At 38.3% G+C, this 20,071-nt stretch overlaps 1 protein-coding gene across 1 annotated transcript in view; it reads right to left on the bottom strand.

Annotated features, from left to right (window-relative positions):
- Positions 1–20,071, bottom strand: part of UMAD1 (UBAP1-MVB12-associated (UMA) domain containing 1) — a 239,010-nt gene that overhangs the window by 69,664 nt on the left and 149,275 nt on the right. The window contains exon 3 of the mRNA XM_030822137.1: positions 9,317–9,390. Within this exon, the coding sequence (XP_030677997.1) occupies positions 9,317–9,390 (74 nt within the window). The remainder of the gene's footprint in view (positions 1–9,316; positions 9,391–20,071) is intronic.

Below are 20,071 nucleotides of genomic sequence, written 5' to 3'. Positions count from 1 at the left end.
CATAAACTTGTGGGCGAAAATATGCCTTTATAAGTGATTCAATGACATTGACAGGTTGATTAATGAGAAAAGTTTGGGCCATGTGATGTCCAAAGAGATAGGAAGAATAACCTCCCAAATCACCTCACTCTTCTCCCTGCTGGAAAGGTCTCTGTGTGTCAGGGGACAGATGTTTTGACAAATCATGGTCAGATGTGGTACTCTGTGATCAACTAATTAAGAGACCTTAAACCTAAATGAGTCAAGGGAGGAAAGTGCCAACATATCTCCTTCATGATCATTCTCAATAGACCTACTGTTTCACTGTTTTACTATCATACAAAATGTTCTTCTATTAAGCAAAAACTATCCTTGAGTAAATATGTTGTTTCCTCATCACCAACATTACTATCATTTAAAATATAAGATACACTGATTATAGACAAATTGGAAGATCAGAACACTGGAAAGAATGATTTAACCTATATAGGTATCATCTCAAGTGCAACTACTCTTAAGGTTTTTATGTATTACATCATCTTTTTCTGCATAGTTTTTATATAGCAGCAATCATACTGTATATACAATTTTGTATATTGCATTTTTAACTAAAATTACAAAACTAAGTACCATATCTGTATATTTTATTGAAAACTCATCATCAGTGTCATTTATAAAAACTGAAAAACATTGCACTGACTGAATATGCCATCTTTTTTGAGCATAAAACTTGTGGATTTAAAAGACTATTTTCTTAGAACAGAATCCTAAAAGTAGAATTACTGTCAACGTATATTAACATCTTTATGGCTCTTAATACCTATTGCCAAAATGCTCTCCAAGAATGGTTGTACCAGTTTAAACTGCCTTCAATAGCAATATCCATTATATTTGTATTTGGACTATGAATATCTTGTGTGAGTAAAGAGTTTCATAATCATCTTGTTACCCTCCCATGCTTTAAGTTAATATACTTATTATATACCATGTTGCATTAAAAAATTCTTAAAACTGAAATCCTGGCATCCACTAGAAGAACTGTTGCTATATTTGAAATTGTTCTTGAAAATCTCCCCTCCAGTCTCCTTTTTTCTACACTTTGAGTCCCCAGTTCCTTTCTACACAAAACCCAGTTTTTAATGCAGTAATCTTATTCCATTCTTTGAGGAGTAGTAACCAAAGTCTGTATCACATGGGATTCACAAATCTCAAGGATATTTTCATTCATTTCAATAACTATCTGAAATAAAAGCAACAAGGAAACCGGTCCCTACAGAATCTGAAGGCTCCTATAGCTCTATGAAAGACATAATGGATGTAAGAAAACACATCAGGAGAAAAGTGAACACGTTTTATTAAAATGTGCATCTCATACCTTTTTCATAAAATCAAATTTTAGGCTGAGGGAAAGGAGTGGGTAGGGAAAGGGAAGATGCTGATCAAAAGGGACAAAGTTTCAGTAAGACGGGAAGAATAAGCTTTAGTAATCTAATGCACAGAATGGTGACTTTAATAAATAATAATACACTGTATACTCAAAATTGCTAAAAGAGATTTTAAATGTCTTTACCACAAAAAAAGATAAGCGTGTAAGGTGATTTGTTAATTAGCCTGATTTAATCATTTCACATTGTAAGCATGTATCAAAACATCACACCGTACCCCATAAATATATGCAATTATTACTTGTCCATTAAAAATAAAAGTTTTTGAAAAGAATGGAACAAAAGAATCAACTTTTCCCTAAATTACTGAACTATGAATTCTATAATGCAGCTTCACATACAATGCAGCTTCCATACCTAGCTCAAAAGAATTCAAGCTTTTGTTTACAATATTCCAAAGTGACCGCTGTGTACTAAATTGAGAAGTGTGTTTGAAATTACCTGAATAAACAAAGTCCCTTAAATCCTTCCTTTACCTACTAGAAATATCATGCCCCTAACAATTTTAGCAAAAAAACAGTTTTTATTGTTATTGCTACTACCTTACTATTTTTGCAACTCTATTAAGTTTGCTAGTACAAAATGGCCATAAGATTGTTTTATCTCTTCATTAAGAAATTTATATTAAATATGCAATAAGTTACTTTTGTTAACAGAAATTCGGGGGAGATGTTAGTGCCAGTTTCTTAATATAAATAATTTTTGTGTCTTCTGTCAGTATAACCACAGGAGTATCTCAATACCACCAGCTGATAATAATCTTTATAAATCCTACTTTGCAGCTCTACCATCTGTTAGTTATTATTTTATATGTGTCTCCATATGCATATGCGAATTCGTTATCACTCAAGACAAATACACAAATGGAATTATGGTTTTGTGGGGAGCATTTTATTGGCTTGTTTTTGTATTTTATTATCTTTAAGACACTAAGTAAATAAAAATAAGTAAATAAAAATATTCCTCAGTCTTTGAGATCAAAAATAAGTTCAAATTTTTAAAAAACTGCAGTTACAAATACAAGAAATTTAAGTTCAACCAACACTTAAAATAAACAACCTAAAAATATCTGCTAAAACTAGATTAAAATTCAGTCACCAAAATTAGACATACTTATATTAAAAACTAAAACTAACACATTCTCAATTCCCAAAATACACCTTAAAGGCAAAAAGAACAGGTCCGCTGGTAAATTATTAGCTAATATGGTTCCAGTTTTCACAATATAAAACACTTTCCAAGACTACAAATTTAAAAAGAATGACGACTTGCTTACATATAATGTTTATTCTCTTAAGAGATGAGTCATAATGGCAAAAATTCAAAACTGGGCCCCTACAGGTTTATCTCCCTGAGCTGTAAGTTACAGGCTCCAAGACTAGTAGAACACAGTAAAAATGGATGCAATATCGTTACAACTCACTATCAAAATTTATGCAGAAGGACAAGAAGGAAAAAAGAATGAAAAGGATGTGTCTAATCCTTTAATTGGTTAATTAGTTTGAATCGTAACTCTTCCCTCAAATATCAGAGTCTAATGACATTAATTTTAAGAAGCCCAAACATGGATTTATACACATTCACTCTCTGCATACCAAAAACATGGTGAACTTTGTTAAAAGTTACAAATGACTCTTAAAACACAGAGTAATGCACAACTTAGTAAAAATCACATTTTGATGATTAGACAGTTCAGTGACGTGTCTCCTAAAGTTACCATATTTTAGGTGATAATATCTTAGGATGATACGTAGGAAACTATGATGTAGATGCAGTATTAATTAATTTATTATTGAGAGAAACCTGAAACTACCTAAAGAGGGAGAGTGAAGAAGAGACAAACAGTACTTCAGGAAGTACTGAAAACTTACAATTTTTCTGGAGTGAATGCTAAATTATCATCACTTCCATGAACTGCAAAGTCTCTCAAATTACTTAATACAAATACGCTGTTTTCCATAGACAATCATTCGTGTAAATGCGCTAAAATATCCCATAATCTAACTCTGTAAAAACTAACCTATTTGACGCCCAAACCAGATCTTCTTTTTTAAATTCTATTCCATCTAGATGTTAGAATTTCCGTAATGTCGAGAGATGTACTTGAATGGAGAACACAGTTTTGAAATATACTTGGGCTATGAAGTGTAATGAAAAATATCACAGACACTTAACAAATATTTTAACTGTCATTAAAATTACAGTGTAGCATAGGCCAGGCTACATTCATTTCATTTTTTAACCCCTTATTACCAGCCATTGAGATTTACATGTGTAAAGCAATTTCACATTGGGATTTGCTTCTGTATTTCTAAAATGTCCTTAATGAAGAATTTCATTTCCCAGGAACTTCTTAATCATAAAAAATTAATCATATAAGTAGACAAAATTATTAATAGTTCAAAGCTCATCTAATGCATGATGCCTTTTTTGACTCCCCTGGACAATATCCTTCTTCCATTGAAATCTCACAGCTACCTTTGTAGTTATGACGCGTAAGGAACTTATTTCACTTTACAGTATAGTGATTTGTTAAATTTTCCATGAATAGATTGAGAATTCCTGCATCAATAAGTCAGAGTCACTGAGTCTTACGTATCTTTGTATCCTCCCTACCACCATGTCTAACACAATCCCTTGAAACTAAGAGGCAATCTATATGTTTATCTGAACTTGCCAAAAGAAACCTCTTTTGGTATACTAAAAGCCACCTTCTCCAAAGGGTTCTTAGAAAAGTAAGCTATATTTTGGCAAGTACAAATGTTATTTTTAAGCTTTATGGAATCCATGCTAATTTACTAATTATGTTCTCATTATAGAGAATATTTCAACACTGCTTAGTCATTAAAAATTAAAATAATTAGAATCTTTCCAGTTAGCACAATAGTTATGATTTCTTAATCAGATGTATATATATATTTAAAACTAACTGAAGTTATTAAACTTTTCCCTGCTAATGTAGTAAAAGTGCCGAAAATAATGTAAATTAACAGATTTTTTTAATGGATAACTCCAAAGAAATGCAAGAAAATTTTTTTACGGTGAGAAAAGACATAACTGTGTGTTTATTATGTAAAGTAGAAAACAGAATTTAATAAATATAAGTGGATTATGTATTTTTCCATTTATCTATCCAGAAATCATTGACAGGGCATTTATGTTACATCACATATGTCTAACAGTATGATAGTTACTGAGGTCATGAAGCTAATTAAGCTATAGCCCCTGCCTTTCAAGAACCTGCACTATAGTGAACTCATAAAAGACAATCTAAGCATTAAAAGGACATTGGGGTTGTCTCTGGCTGAGGGAGCAGAGAAAAGGGTTTGCAAAGGAAGTGACATTAGAACAGGGTTCAAGGTTTAAGCTTCATTGGGCAGGTTTCAAGGGATTTTAGGGGGGAGCATGGAAGTAAAAAAAAAAAACCTGCTGTTCTTTTTTAGAAAGAGATTTGGGGAAGAAACTGCTCATCTAATAATAGTCTAGTGAGCAGATGAGGACCTAGTTGATGTAGGAGAAACCACATTTGGAAGATATTGGGTAGGCAGAAACATTAGGACTTGGTTATAGATTTAATGAGGGAGTGAGGAGAAGGAGTCAAAATGACATTTAGGCCTTTAACCTGGCAGATGGACAAAGACATTAAATAAAATCTAGATGATCAGTTAGCAAGTATTTATTGGGTAACTTCTGTGTACCAGACACTATTCTAGACATACAAAGTCTGTTTTCATTCCAGTCAGGAGAAGCAGATAGCAAATGAATAATCCAAGATAGTGATAAGTGTGATGGAGAAAATAAGACAGAGTTATGTGACAGTGACTGGGGGAGGGACACATTAGCTGAGGTAGTCATGAAAAGTGACACTTGAATGATAAGGAGGAAGCCAAGTGAAGCTCTGGTTTAAAAAATGACTAGCAAATACAAAGCCTGAGATAGGAAAGGGCTTAACATCATCAAGAGACAGAACGGCAGGCGGCTGGTGGATGGGGATGGGGAGAAAAATGAGATTAGAGAGAGTATGGAGTTCCTTGTAGCCCACTGCAAGGAGCTTAGCATTTATTCTAGTTACTGTAGATAGTCAGAGCTTTTAAGCCAAGGAGTGATGTGATCTGACATATTTCTGTCTGCTATGTGGAGAATGGGCTGGAGGAGAAAGAATGGGGGCCTGATAAAAGGGGTGGCTTAGACTGTTCTAACAGTGATGATGTTGAGAAGCAGTCACATTCCGGATATAGAGGGCAGGATGGCAGGACTTAGTGATAGACTGGATGTGCAGTGTGAGGGAAAGAGAGGAACCAAGGTACCTCAGGGGGTTTGGTTCTAAATCACTATATAGATATAGGGTGGTGATATTAAACAGGGATGATTAAAACTTGGGCACAGAGAGGCTTCAGGGTGGTGGCGCCAGGTATCAATAGTTCTTCTATGGGTTAAGGAAAGGCTGAACTGTGTAGAAATTTGTAAGTGAAATGTTACATAGGCAGTTGGGTACAGAGTCTAGAACTCAGGGGAGAGGTCTAGATAGAGACATATTTTAGGAGTCATCAACTTCTACACAGAATTTAAATCTAGGAGGCTGGATAAGACTCACTTTTGACTATATCTAGGTAGTGTATGAAGGGTAGAGAGAGTTCAGCAGTGTTTTCACTTTTGTTCTGTTTTGTTTTGTTTTCTTGATACAGAGTCCCGCTCTGTTGCTCACACTGGAGTGCAGTGGTGCGATCTCAGCTCACTGCAACCCCCGCCTCCCGGGTTCAAGCAATTCTCCTGCCTCAGTCTCCCAAGTAGCTGGGACTACAGGCACAGGCCACCATGCCTGGCTAAATTTTTGTATTTTTAGTAGAGACAGAGTTTCACCATGTTAGCCAGAATGGTCTTGATCTCCTGACCTCATGATCCGGCTGCCTCAGCCTCCCAAAGTGTTGGGATTACAGGCGTTAGCCATCGCACCCGGCCTCATTTTTGTATTTTATTTTTGGAGATGGAGTCTCACTCTGTTGCTCAGGCTAGGGTGCAGTGGCACAATCTTGGCTCACTGCAACCTCCGCCTCCCAGGTTCAAGCAGTTCTCTTGCCTCAGCCCCCTGAGTAGTTGGGATTACAGGCGCATGGCGCCATGCCCGGCTAATTTTTTGTATTTTAGTAGAGATGGGGTTTCATCATGTTGCCCAGGCTGGTCTCGAACTCCAGAGCTCAGGTAATCCACCCGCCTTGACTTCCCAAAGTGCTGGGATTACAGGCGTGAGCCACCACGCCCAGCCTCATTTTTGTATTTTAAAGGGGAGGAATAACAAATCCCATTGTAGATGCTTACTGTCAAGTTAAATTACTATTTGGCTTTTCTGTGGCAAAACATATATAGCCTCTGAAAGTATTTCATTGTTTCCCTCTTGCATTGCGATTTAACCCTGTGGTCTCATTTATAGTCTCCCACTCCACTTTTCTTTTTTTCTACATTAGTGAGCTCTCTGATAGCAAACACTGTCCTCTCATTGCCCAGCCGCTACTTGAATAGAAGGCACTTTTGAAACATCTGTTACTGCATGAGTATGTACATCCAGCCTTAATGATTAACAACTGACTATATTAATAGAGAGACTAGAAAGTAGCACAATAATGAGCTTGTTTGAAAGCTCCGTGGATTGTAATCTTAAAAGCATCTTTCCTTAAGAATTAGTCTTGGAATTCTTTCTACCAATGAATCAACTTTGACAAATAGTCAAGTTCTGCTGACATTTCCAATGAATCACATAACTAAGTGCTATGGTCTGAATGCTTTGTGTCCCTCCAAAATTCATATGTTGAAACCTAATCCCCAAGGCGACTGTATTAGGGGGTGGGAGGGGAGAGCTTGCATTAATGGGATTAGTGCCCTTATAAGGGGCTGAAGAGACTAGAGTTCTCCCTTTATCATGTGAGGACACAGCCAGAGTGCAAACCAAAAAAAACGGGCCCTCACCAGACACAAATCTGCCAGCACCTTGACCTTGGCCTTTCCAGCCTCCAGAACTAAAGAAATAAATTTATGTTGTTCATAAGGTATCCAATTTATGGTATTTTGCTGTAGCAGCCCATATAAAAGAAGACACTAAGCAACTAAACTCAAGTAATCGTGGATGATTTTTGAACCATCCTGGTGGTTATTTCCCAAATCCCAAGCATATCAACTTTTATTTCCTATCAGAGATGCTACTTATGGTCAGCACTCACTACATGTTTCTGCCGCCCAGGCTGGAAGCCTTGAATTCCTGGGCTCAAGCAATTCTCCCACCTCAGCCTTCTGAGTAGCTGGGACTACAGGCGTGTGCCACCACACTCAGCTAATTTTTCATTTTTTGTAGAGATGAGTCTCTCAATGTTGCCCAGGCTGGTCTCAAACTCCTAGCCTCAAGCAGTCCTCTTTCCTTGGCCTCCCAAAGCACTGGGACCACAGGTATGGGCCACTATGCCTAGCCTCACCAAATGTTTGAATAAATGAAAGAGATCAAGTTGCTTCAACATATAAGATGGACATTTTTCTTTGTCCTTGTATCCTACTTTCACCATTATATATTCAGCTCCATGCACAGTATCTTGAGTACAGTCAGTGTAATAAATACTTACTGCATGCATAAGCGAAAGAATGAATGCACAGTTTTATGAGAAAGATGATTTTCTTCCTCCTCATGAATTTACTTCCTATATCACATCTTTAAATAAGATTTTTTAAATAAGATGATTTTTCCTTGACTGTAAAATATTTGTTCACGGTGAAAAATATAAATGTAAAAAATAAAAATATCTCTAAAAAATATATTACTCTCTACTTACTACTCATGATTGTACTAACTTATTCATTTAACAAATCTTTTCAACTACGTACTGTGGGCTACGCATTAGGGAACCATGGTGAATCACACTGGCCAGGTCCCTGACCTCCCTCTAGTTGTATGCAGCAATACCCTCATGTGCTACAACTAGAATACAGGTAGACACACTATGTAGAAAGTTTCAAATTTCAAGATAATCCTCCACCCTAGTACTTAACATTCCCCTTAAGTCTTAAAGATGATTATTTTGGTGATTAAATAATGTTAGTACATTTCTATATAGTTTTCAAAAGTATCCTAACTACATTTTCATGTAAACCCTTAGAGAGCAAATAGTTTTCTCATGTGAAAAAGAACAAATACCCTAGTTTTTCTACAGAATACTTTCAAGGAGTGTACTTTGATGCTGGAACTAGTAAGGCAATGGAGTTTTGAATGTTTTTTTTTTGAGACAGAGTCTCGCTCTGTCACCACACCGGAGTGCAGAGGCGTGATCTCGGCTCACTGCAACCTCCGCCTCCCAGGTTCAAGCGAGTCTCCTGCCTCAGCCTCCCAAGTAGCTGGGACGACAGGCACATGCCACCATGCCCAGTTAATTTTTATATTTTTAGTAGAGACGGGGTTTCACCATGTTGGCCAGGATGGTCTTGATCTCTTGACCTCGTGATCTACCCGCCTAGGCCTCCCAAAGTGCTGGGATTACAGGCGTGAACCACTGCGCCCGGCTGAATGGAATATTTTTAAGCCTTTCTCTACAGGTTAATGTACTGCCTATTTATTGAAATATATTAGTAAATAATCACTCAATTAAAAATAGTTTAAATGTTTTAACTGAAGGACTTGATTTCTGTTTTGTTTTGTTTTTAACACAAAGTTTTCATTTCTAGCACTAAAAGAGTTTAGCATTTGGGAAGGCACTCCCTGTACTGCTATCCACTGACTTTCAGCAGACCACTTGTTTCCCTGTATTCAGGCACCTATGGCATAGCAAGAGCAGAAGTTACTACTTATCCTCGGAGGCATAAGTAATCATAGTGACTTGTTCAGCTTCACTGAAAAGGACTTACTCTGTTTCACTTACCTCCAAAGGTTGGTTGGCTTCTATGTCCGAAGTTTTGCCTCTTGCTGCCATTCCTTGCTCATCTGTTGTATCTCCTATGAAGTAAAATATATATCTGTTTTTAAAACTTGACCATATTACTGAGGCCAAACTACTTGCTATTTGTTTGAAGTATCTTTTATTATACGTTTCACATCACGGAAGAAACCACTATTTCCCTTGTTTCAAAGTAAACAAGCTAACTTAAAAACAGTAATTATAAACAGGCCTCATATATCATTCATAAATACATATACACACAACCTAAATGTATCCTGTTTTATCTAGATTTACTCTGGAAAAATCAAATAAATTCATATTTTATAAATTAAGTCATATTTCAAATAAACTTGGAAAGCTTATGACTTAAGGCAAATTATGTTGAAATAAAAACTCTTTATGATATGGATAACTGTCCTCCAAGTTAGTTTTTCATAAGGCTTACTCTTTGTAAGCGTTTGTGTGTCTGTGGATTTGCGTTGGAGTAGATGTGTATGTTTATATGTAATAATTAACCAGATGACAGATAATCCTTACAGCAGGAAAGAATAATGAACAAATGCATAAACTAGCCTTCATTTAATACTTTGATTCCTAAGGCTAGTGCCTGACTGGGTAACATTACTAAATGAAGTTGGTGAGTAGGCTGGCTTGAAGGACATAGGATAGACACAAACACACTTGGGTAAGTATAAGCAGAATTTCATAATTGGCCCATTTTATTAATTATCGCTAATGGTTTGTGATTAATACATGATAGAGACTACCTATTAGCCTACTTCTTTGAAGCATAATCAGATGCTAATTTAGCAATTTGTAAACTGCTTTTTCTTTAAAATTGGGCAATCTTAGGAATGTCCACAGCAGGGAAGATTACCAAAGAAATGGATGATGGCTTAGCTGACACTAATGGTTAGAAATGTGTTAATGTAAGGAAAAGTCATGAGTCTTGACTGGAGATAAAGTAAGAAAACCTTGTCTAAGCTTAACTTCTCCATATGCCACATAAAAGTTTAGTTTACTAATGGCTATAATCAAGGAAGAGTCTCATGAAAATTGTGAAGGATTAAATATAAGCCTGTTGGTAAGAATGATACATTAGACTTTGGGGACTCAGGGGAAAGGGTGGGAGGGGGTGAGGGATAAAAGACTATACTTTGGGTATAGTGTACACTGCTCAGGTGATGGGTGCACCAAAATCTCAGAAATCACCACTAAAGAACTTGGCCGGGCGCAGAGGCTCACACTTGTAATCCCAGCACTTTGGGAGGCCAAGGCAGGCAGATCACGAGGTCAGGAGATCGAGACCACGGTGAAACCCCGTCTCTACTAAAAAATACAAAAAATTAGCCGGGTGTGGTGGTGGGCGCCTGTAGTCCCAGCTACTCGGAGAGGTTGAGGCAGGAGAATGGCGTGAACCCGGGAGGCGGAGCTTGCAGTGAGCCAAGATTGCGCCACTGCACTCCAGCCTGGGCGACAGAGCGAGACTCTGTCTCAAAAAAAAAAAAAAAAAAAAAGAACTTATTCATGTACCAAACACCATCTGTTCCCCCAAAACCTATTGCAATTAAAAAAAAGTTTGATTAAAGTAATAAAAAATATTTATAAGCCTGTTAAATTATAAAATCATGAAACAAGAACTAAATTGGTAGCTTATATATTTAAGATAAATTAACCCACAAAATGTTTACAATGCATATTCCACCCTATTACTTTGTTCTCTGTTTTGTGCAACATCATTATTGTTGGGCAGGGCCCAGCACACAATAGGTGTTCAATAAACATTAGTTGAATAAATTAGTGAACTTCTCTTTGTAGTTGATGGTAAAACTGTGACAAGGCCAGGCATGGTGGCTCACGCCTGTAACCCCACCACTTTGGGAGGCCAAGGTGGGTGGATCACTTGAGGTCAGGAGATCGAGACCAGCCTGACCAAAACATGGTGAAACTCCGTCTCTACTAAAAATACAAAATTAGCTGGACGTGCTGGCACATGCCTGTAATCTCAGTTACTCAGGAGGCTGAGGCAGGAGAATCGCTTGAACCCCGGAGGCAGAGGTTGCAGTGAGCCGAGAACGTGCCATTGCACTCCAGCCTGGGAAACAACAGCGAAACTCCATCTCAGATAAAAACAGTGACAAGATAAGACTTTATGATACATAATAAAAACTATATTTGAGCATACATGTTTGTCAAAACATATTTGTGAAGCAAAAGAAATCCCCTATGTCTGAAAGTGAGGGATAAGAGAACCTCCAATTTACATTGGAGAAACCAACGCATGAGGAGTTTGGTTTGCTTAGTTATACGCATGAGACCACAGGAACCTGAGTGGCCAAGATAATACAAATGTCTGTACAACAAGGTCAAGGTTGTGTTTAACAATGCACATGCATGATGTTTCTAAGAAAATATGTATAACTCACTATAAAAGGTCCTTTACTCAAAGAAATATTATTTGTCTTTTAAAAAGATTACTATTCCATCCAGTCACACAAACACTATATTTGGTTAAAATCATGCAGCACAAAGTCCTTCCTTCGCCATTTTCTGATGTGGAGGTGTGTATCTGCACAAAACTTTCTCCCTACTGCTTGAAAAACCAGAAAGGTTATCAGCCAGTGTTCTTAACTTCACACAACACATCTGCCTGGAAGCAATCGCAGAATCACTATTTACTGAAATGCCATGTCTGGCGATGACTCGGATAGGACAATAAATGATTACAATGAAAACTGCCATCTGCAAGATTGTTTCTCTGTAAACAAAGGCATAAAAATGAAAGCTGAACAAACAACAAACAGAAAAGAATGGGTCACAATGAAATATAATTCTTGAAGTTTTTTTTCCACCCCTTGAACAATTATTTTATTATGGTAAAAATTCAGTTATTTTCTCTAATCCATATAAAAGTTAAATACTATAAAAATAAATAAGCAAAAATGGGTATGAGAAATATGAAATAAGGTACTTAAGTTTTCAAATATCAGTTAACTCTAATTTGTATCTTAGATAGATAAATTTCATTTGCAACTCAGACATTTTAACAAAAACAAAAACACTGACAATTTCATAATACCTTACCTTTCATATAGGCTTTTAAAAAACATCGCATTTGATTACTGTTGGGCAAGCACAGTAAGATAACTCTGCCCACCCCCAATTTACAGGAGAGTGAAACCTAAGGGGCAAAGGCACTCAGTGACCTGCCCAAGGTCTCCCACATAGAAAGCAGTCACAATGGGAGCAGAACCCAGTCTCTTGACATCTCTGGGGATTCTGTGGTCTGGTGAACAGTTCCAATGCATGTGGGCCAAGGTGGGAGGAAACTAGACTCTGAGTTAGGGAACAGGGTGTGAAGAGAGGAGCCAAGGGCTCTGACAGGGAGCTCTGAAGGCAGGATCTTGTGCCTTCTTGTCCTGCAGACAGTTTTCATTACTCCTTTTTGCTTCCATAGGCCCCACAGATTATCTGTTTTCTTCCCTTTTCAATAGTGACATCAAATACTTCTGACTGATGCAAGACTTTATTCTTCCTTCTGCTCCTTCAAAGCAAATACACAGTTCCCTTCATATTTTTGAGGAAGTTTTTAAGGCTAGAAACAATTTTACAAGACACAAAAATTGTCCTTATAGTACAGCCATGCGATTTTCTTTGTTTCAAATGCAGTTTTTATTTAGAGTGAGTAAATATAAAGGCTACATATACATACTAATGAAGCTCTTTTAGAACTTAAAGGACTGAGGTGAAATTCATCTATATTTTAGATGAGAGGTTAGCAAATTTTTTTTGTAAAGGGTCAGATAGTAAACATTTTAGTCTTTGCAGGTCATAAGGTCTCTGTCACAACTTCACAATTCTACCATTGTAGTCACAAGCAGTCATAGAAAATATGTAAACTAATGAGTGTGGCTATGTTCCAATAAAATTTTGTTTACAAAAACAAGTGGCAGCCTGTAGTTTTCCAGTCTGTTTTAGAGAAATATACGCCTTCCATCTTTTCTGGGATAAAAAGTTGAATGATGGCCAGGCGCAGTGGCTCACACCTGTAATCCCAGCACTTTGGGAGGCTGAGGCAGGTGGATCACTTGAGGTTTGGAATTCAAGACCAGCCTCGCCAACATGGTGAAACCATCTCTAACAAAAATACAAAAATTAGCTGGGTGTGGTGGTGCGTGCCTGTAACCCTAGCTACTGGGGAGGCTGAGGCAAGAGATTTGCTTGAACCTGGGAGGCAGAGGTTGCAGTGAGCCAAGATCACACCACTGCACTCCAGCTGGGGCAACAGAGTAAGACCCATCTCAAAAAAAAAAAAAAAAAGTTGGATGATGTTTCAGCTATATAAGGAGGTGAGAAAGGAATGGTCATTAGAGTACCATCATGATCCTACCCTACTGGGTGAGGATGGTTGAGGGGAGAAATGATGCTGAAGAGTGAGTACTACGTATAAAGGAAATTGGAAAGGACAGAAATTTCCAGTGATGGGAGAGGAACCAAATCCTACTTAGGTCACCCAGAGGAGGCTTGTCTGAAGGGGTTGGTGGCAGGTGGATGATGGGGCAGACACTTGGTTCCCACTCCTTATGTAACCATAATAGGTTCATTGTCCATGCATGTGGTAAGTCAATACACTGAGTGGTATGATTCGGATGTGTGTCCCCTCCAAACCTCATGTTGAAATGTAATCTCCAATGTTGCAGGTGGGCATGCTGGGAGGTGTTTGGGTCATGGGGACAGATCCCTCATGAAGCACCCTCCCTGTGGTAATGAGTTCTCACTCTATTAGTCCATGTGAGAGTTGGTTGTTTAAGAGTCTGGCATCTCTCTTGCTTCTACTCTTGCCACGTGACACACTGGTTTCCCTTCACCTTCTGCCATGATTGTAAGCTTCCTGGGGCCCTGACCAGAAGCAGTTGCCAGCATCATGCTTCCTGTAGAGCCTGCAGAACCCTGAGGCGAAATAAACCTCTTTTCTTTATAAATTACCCTTCTCAGGTATTCCTTTATAGCAACATAAACAGACTAATATACTGAGACACTGGGCTGCAGCAGTAAAAGAACTTTAATCTTAGGGCCACCAATGAGGAGACATGAAGAAACCTCAAATCTGTCCCCCAGAGGAGTTTGGGGGTAGGGTTTTTAAGGGTTTTGGAGTGGGCCAAAGTGTGGAGACCACTGACTGGTTGAAAATTGCAGGGTGAAGTCATGGGGCAGGGAGATGAAGAAAGGGTATTCTCTTGCTGATTTGGTTCCTCTGTGGGGGTCTTTAAACTGGTTGGTGTTAGTTGTTCCACTAGAATCCAGGATCTGCTTAAGTAATTCTTCAACAAGAGCTTATGATTCTAGTGTCAGGGATACTATCTTGAAAGAAAACCAGAATCCTATCTATAGGAACAATGGGGATACAAATGGTCAGTATCTGGTGTTACATAAATTTTGGTTACAAAGAAATGGTTCGGCCGGGCACGGTGGCTCACGCCTGTAATCCCAACACTTTGGGAGGCTGAGGCAGGTGGATCACCTGAGGTCGGGAGTTTGAAACCAGCCTGTCCAACATGGAGAAACTCCGTCTCTAATAAAAATGCAAAATTAGTCAGGTGTGGTAGTGCATGCCTGTAATCCCAGCTACTCGGGAGGCCAAGGCAGGAGAATCACTTGAACCCAGGAGGCGGAGGTTGTGGTGAGCCGAGATCACGCCATCATACTCCAGCCTGGACAACAAGAGCGAAACTCCATCTCAAAAAAAAAAAAAAAAAGAAAAAGAAAAAGAAATGGCTCAAAGTACAGCTGGAAGAATGCTTAATTATATCTATATATTTCTGTTCAGAATTCCTGTTAACCCTGTGAGGTCACTTCCCTTACGCTTCCTTCAACATGGAGGAAATTCCATTAACATTCACCTCAGGCCTCTCTCCACTCTCCTGTCCACTGGTTGTTGCATTTGGGAGGACTTGGCCGCAAGTGGTTCTGTCCCCTTGTCAGAGGCCTTTGAACCAGTGACTCTATCTTGAATAGGATCTGGATAAAATGAGGCTTAGACCAGCTGGGCCACATCCCCAGGAGGTTAGACATTCTTAGTCACAAGATGGGATATGAGGTCACAAGATAAACATCACAAACACCCTGCTGATAAATGAAGATGCAGTAAAGAAGGAAGCCAAAACCAAAATGGTGACGAAAGTGGCCTCTGGTCATCCTCAATGTTCATTATATGCTAATTATAATGTATTGGCATGCTAAACAATACTCCCACCAACATCATGACAGTTTACAAATGCCATGGCAACATCCAGAAGTTGGTCTATAAAGTCTAAAAGGAAGAGAAACCCTCGGTTCTGGGAAATCCCTGCCCCTTTCCTTAAAAACTCATGAATAACCCATCCTTCAATAAATAACCATAAAAATAGCCAACCGGCAGCCCTTGCAGCTGCTCTGCCTATGGGGCAGCCATTCTTTTACTCCTTTACTTGCTTAATGAAGTTTCTTTCTGCACTCTGTGGACTCATCCCATATTCTTTCTTGCAGGAGATCTAAGAACCCTCCCCAAGATCAAGATTCCTTTCCAGTAACTTCTCCTTGCCTCTCTCTTAAGAATCAAGGAACACAGGCAGCATGTTGCTGTCTGCTCTGATCCTCCACAGAAACATCCTCCCACTTGGGGAAAAGCCTGGCCAGCTCAGCATATTCTGTAACTGAGTGGAACTAGCTGACAAAAAAGCCAAGCTCTATAAAATATTTGGAGGTTTATTCGGATCCAATGTGTGTGTCCGTGACCCAGGAAACAGTCTCAGGTCCTGAGAAAGTGTGCCTGAGGTGGTCAGGTTACAGTTTGGTTTTATATATTTTAGAGAGAAAGAAATTACATGCAAAGACATAAATCAATACATGTAAGGTATATATTGGTTCAGCCTAAAAAGTTGGGATATCTCAAAGTAGGGGTTCTTACAAGTCACAGTTGGATTCAAAGATTTTCTGATTGGCAGTTGGTTGAAGGAGTTCAGCTTTGTCTAAAGACTAGAAGTAAATGCTTGAGTTAAGAAAAAGGGCATTGTGGAACCCAAGGTTCTTGTTAAGTAGATGACGCCTTCAGGTAACAGCCCTATAGAGAATATCCTAAGTGTCTCTCTTCAGACCTTAAAGGTGTCAGCCTTTCATTTAATCTCTCCTAGATCTGGGAAAGATCTAGAAAGGGAAGGAGATTCTCTACAGATGCAATTTTCCCCACAAAAGACAGCTTTGCAGGGCCATTTCAAAATATGTCAAGGAAATATATTCTAGGGTAAAACATTTTTATTTCCTTCAGGGTCTGCTATCTGTCATGAGGTCCTATACCAGTGTCAGGTTGGAATTTGGTATCTTATTGCTACAAAGAGTCTGTTTTATTTTTTTATTTTTTGAGACGGAGTCTAAAAAATAAAAATAAGAGTCTGTTTTGTCAGTCTTATAATCTCTCTTTTAACATTAATGCTAGTCAGTTGCTCCTAAACTCCAAAAGGGAGGGTGTATAACAAGATCTCCTGTCATAATTGGGAATTCAGTTTTTCAGGCCCAGAGGGGGTCTGTTCAGTCTGTTGTGGCGGTTTAGGATCTTACTTTTGGTTTACACACTCAATCTAATTCTGGGATTCAGATTAGGACGCCCTTTTGCTCCCTGTTATAAGCCACATTCTTCAACACCAGCTTTATAGGCAATAAAGATGAGAGTTTGGTCTCCATCTGTTCCTTTCTCCCCACCCCTCGACTGGCCAGATCTCATCTGGGGAAGAGGGCTGTTATTATTGGCATGCCCGTGAGCCCAACAAGACTGGAAATGGGCTGCTGTGGACTGCGTTGGAGCCTGTCTGCATGCAAAGGGCTGTGAATACAGAAAACTGTTTTTCTTTTTCTTTTCTTTAATTAAAGATGATTTATCTAGAACTCTGTATCTGAGAATGCAATCTATGAAACACTGGTTGCAAGGGGTTCACATGGAAAAAAATATTTCTATGGAAAAAAATATTTCTATGGTAAAAAATATGAGAAAAACCTTCAGAATGCAAGTTCTCTTCCAGTTGATTTCCTAATGCACTTTAGCATCTAAGAAATTCTGCAGTGAAGAAACTTAAAAAAAAATTTTTTTTCAAAGTGTATTTGACTGTGGAGCCATTTTATTCATCTGACACCTATTAAACATCTTGCAGAGCTTCATTAACACACCATGGGAAATGCTGATATAACATTAATAAAGTTAAATTTGGTTATAAAATATATTCTTTTCATCTGACTCTTCGGAAGACTCTCTATATGGCCAAATTTATTTGCTTTTGGACATTCATTTTAGACAATGCTAACCCACACTTTTTTCCTTTCAATGTTTTTTCATGGCTGCCTTTTAATTCATGACTCCCTGTTAATGCATTTGGGGCAGACTAGCAGTATGTGACTGCATTCTGCTACACGATTCTGATTCCAGAATAGTTGATCATCTATAAAGAAGAAAAAGATAGCCAGGCACCTTGAAGACACAGGAGAAAGCCCCAGTACTTAAAAATATCTCCCCCACAAATTCCACTAATTAGAGATTCATTAGGGTTAATGAGCTCGCTTTTAAAATGCAAATACCCTCTGGGAGTGTTTGCCTATTAGTCATTCACCAAGTGAAGTAGTGGAAAGAACAGGGGAATGGCCACACCATTAACTCCTTTTCATTCTTCAGTCATACTCATTATTCTAGGCAGCCTGGCACTGTGGAAAGAGAATGGATTTGAAATCTGACAGAACTCTACCCAAATCCTTTACCAAATCTATGACCTCGTACAAGTTACTTCTCAGTTCCTCAATTTCCTCAACTGAAAAATGGGAATAATGATACATACTAAGGCTGTTATAAAGATTAAATGGGAAAACATATTAGATACTAATTGCAGAGAAGGATGGGAAGCCGGGGTAAGGTCTTGGTTTCGACTGCTATTTTGTCTTTGCATGTAGCAATTAGTGATATGCTCATTTAGCATCAGAGAATCTATAGACTGAATGTGTGTGTCCTCCCCGACCCCCGCAAAATTCATATATTGAAACCTAATTCCCAATGTGTTGGTAGTAAGAGGTGGAGCCTTTGGGAGGTCATAAGGTCATGAGGGTGGAGCCCTCATGAGTGATTAGTGCCCTTAGAAGGGGCTGAAGAGAGCTGGGTTGTCCCTTTCTGCCATGTGAAAATGAAGCAAGAAGATGCCTTCTACGAACCAAAAAGCACGCCCTCATCAGACTCCAAACCTGCCAGCATCTTGATCTTGGACATCTCAACTTCCAGAACTGCGAGATATAAATTTCTGTTGTTTGTAAGCCACGCAGTTTACAGTATTTTGTTACAGCAGCCCAAAAAAACTAAGACAGAGAGGATGAGAGGTGAAGGTCCTTACATGTAATCTTATTAAATGCTCTGGCAGCATTGTGAGGTAGGCTTTATTGTATTCATTTAACAGAGGCAGACCTGGTACTAAAACCCAAGTCTGTTGACAATGACAAATTATTCCATAATATCATGGTGCTTCCCATTACTTATCAAAGCTTGAGTTAAGTTATCCAATTCAGTTTTAAACACATTACATTTAAATCTCTTCCAATTCAGTTTAGTTTCTCCTCCTACTTTTTCTAATTCTGTCCATTTAATCCCGTCTGTTTTCCACCATAATGAAGAAAAGAGGAATAGAGAGAAAACAAAAGTACTAATTGGTTAAGACATGGCTTGCCCAGGAGCCTGGTCAGGATTCTGTTGACAACTGTTATAACCTCAAAGGAAAATGAGCCAAGAATAGGAACAGCTAAGCCATAGAGGAAGGAATGCAGTTAGCAAACAAATATAGGAAAGGGTTCAAGCTGACTGTGAATTAAAGAAAAGCAAATTAAAATGGCACAGAGCATGTAATAAATTAGCATACCAAAATTATTAACACCCAAAATTGGCAAAGGAAAGAATTGGCACATGCAAAGTGAATGCTCAATAAACATCTGTTGATTTGACTGTAGGTGGGAGAAGGACAGTAAGAAAGAAAATGCTGCATACACACTCACTAAGAGCTAATAAAAAGAATTATAAATGATTGCTAAAATATAAAGAAAGTTTCAAACTAAGGGTTCACCAGAACAGGTAGTCTTACATATTAGTGAATTTTCACACATATTTCTATACAACTTTTAGGCACCATGTTAGATTTTAAATGTGATTGCTATTCAAATTATACAGCTCAAAAACATGGTTACTACTTTAAAAGCATTGGGCCACACTGAATAGTTAAGCATGCTTAATCTGGAAAGTAAGAACACCAACAAATCTAAATGAGGTCATATCCACCGGTCAGTCCTACCGGCCTGCTCTTAATTAACTTGTCTTGGGGCTTCACTGATGTCCTTAGTTCTGAGTCTTGTTACTTTGTAGCTATGGGGTAATAATTTTTCTGGAAGATCTTGACGGAACCCCAAAACATCAATTTAGCCATTTAACACTTTGTTAAAAACAATTCTTACTTCTAGGCTGGAAGACTAGAAACTGAAAAGGCCAAATTAACTTTGTATATGTACACTTGTACAATACTGTATTATGCTGTACAAATCTGCATCTTGAAAGAATTTTTTTGTTGTTGCTGCTAATATCTTTCCCATGTCAGAGTAAATTTACATACTGCTGGAAGCATAAGTTGGGTCAACCATTCCTCAGCCTGAATCCCAAAATATTGCCAATAGAAAGCTCTACAAAGGGCT

This window comes from Nomascus leucogenys, chromosome 11, assembly GCF_006542625.1.
Source record: "Nomascus leucogenys isolate Asia chromosome 11, Asia_NLE_v1, whole genome shotgun sequence".
NCBI lineage: Eukaryota > Metazoa > Chordata > Mammalia > Primates > Hylobatidae > Nomascus > Nomascus leucogenys.
The sequence above is the reverse complement of the archived record's forward strand: the minus strand, read 5'-3'. Positions and strand labels throughout refer to the sequence as shown.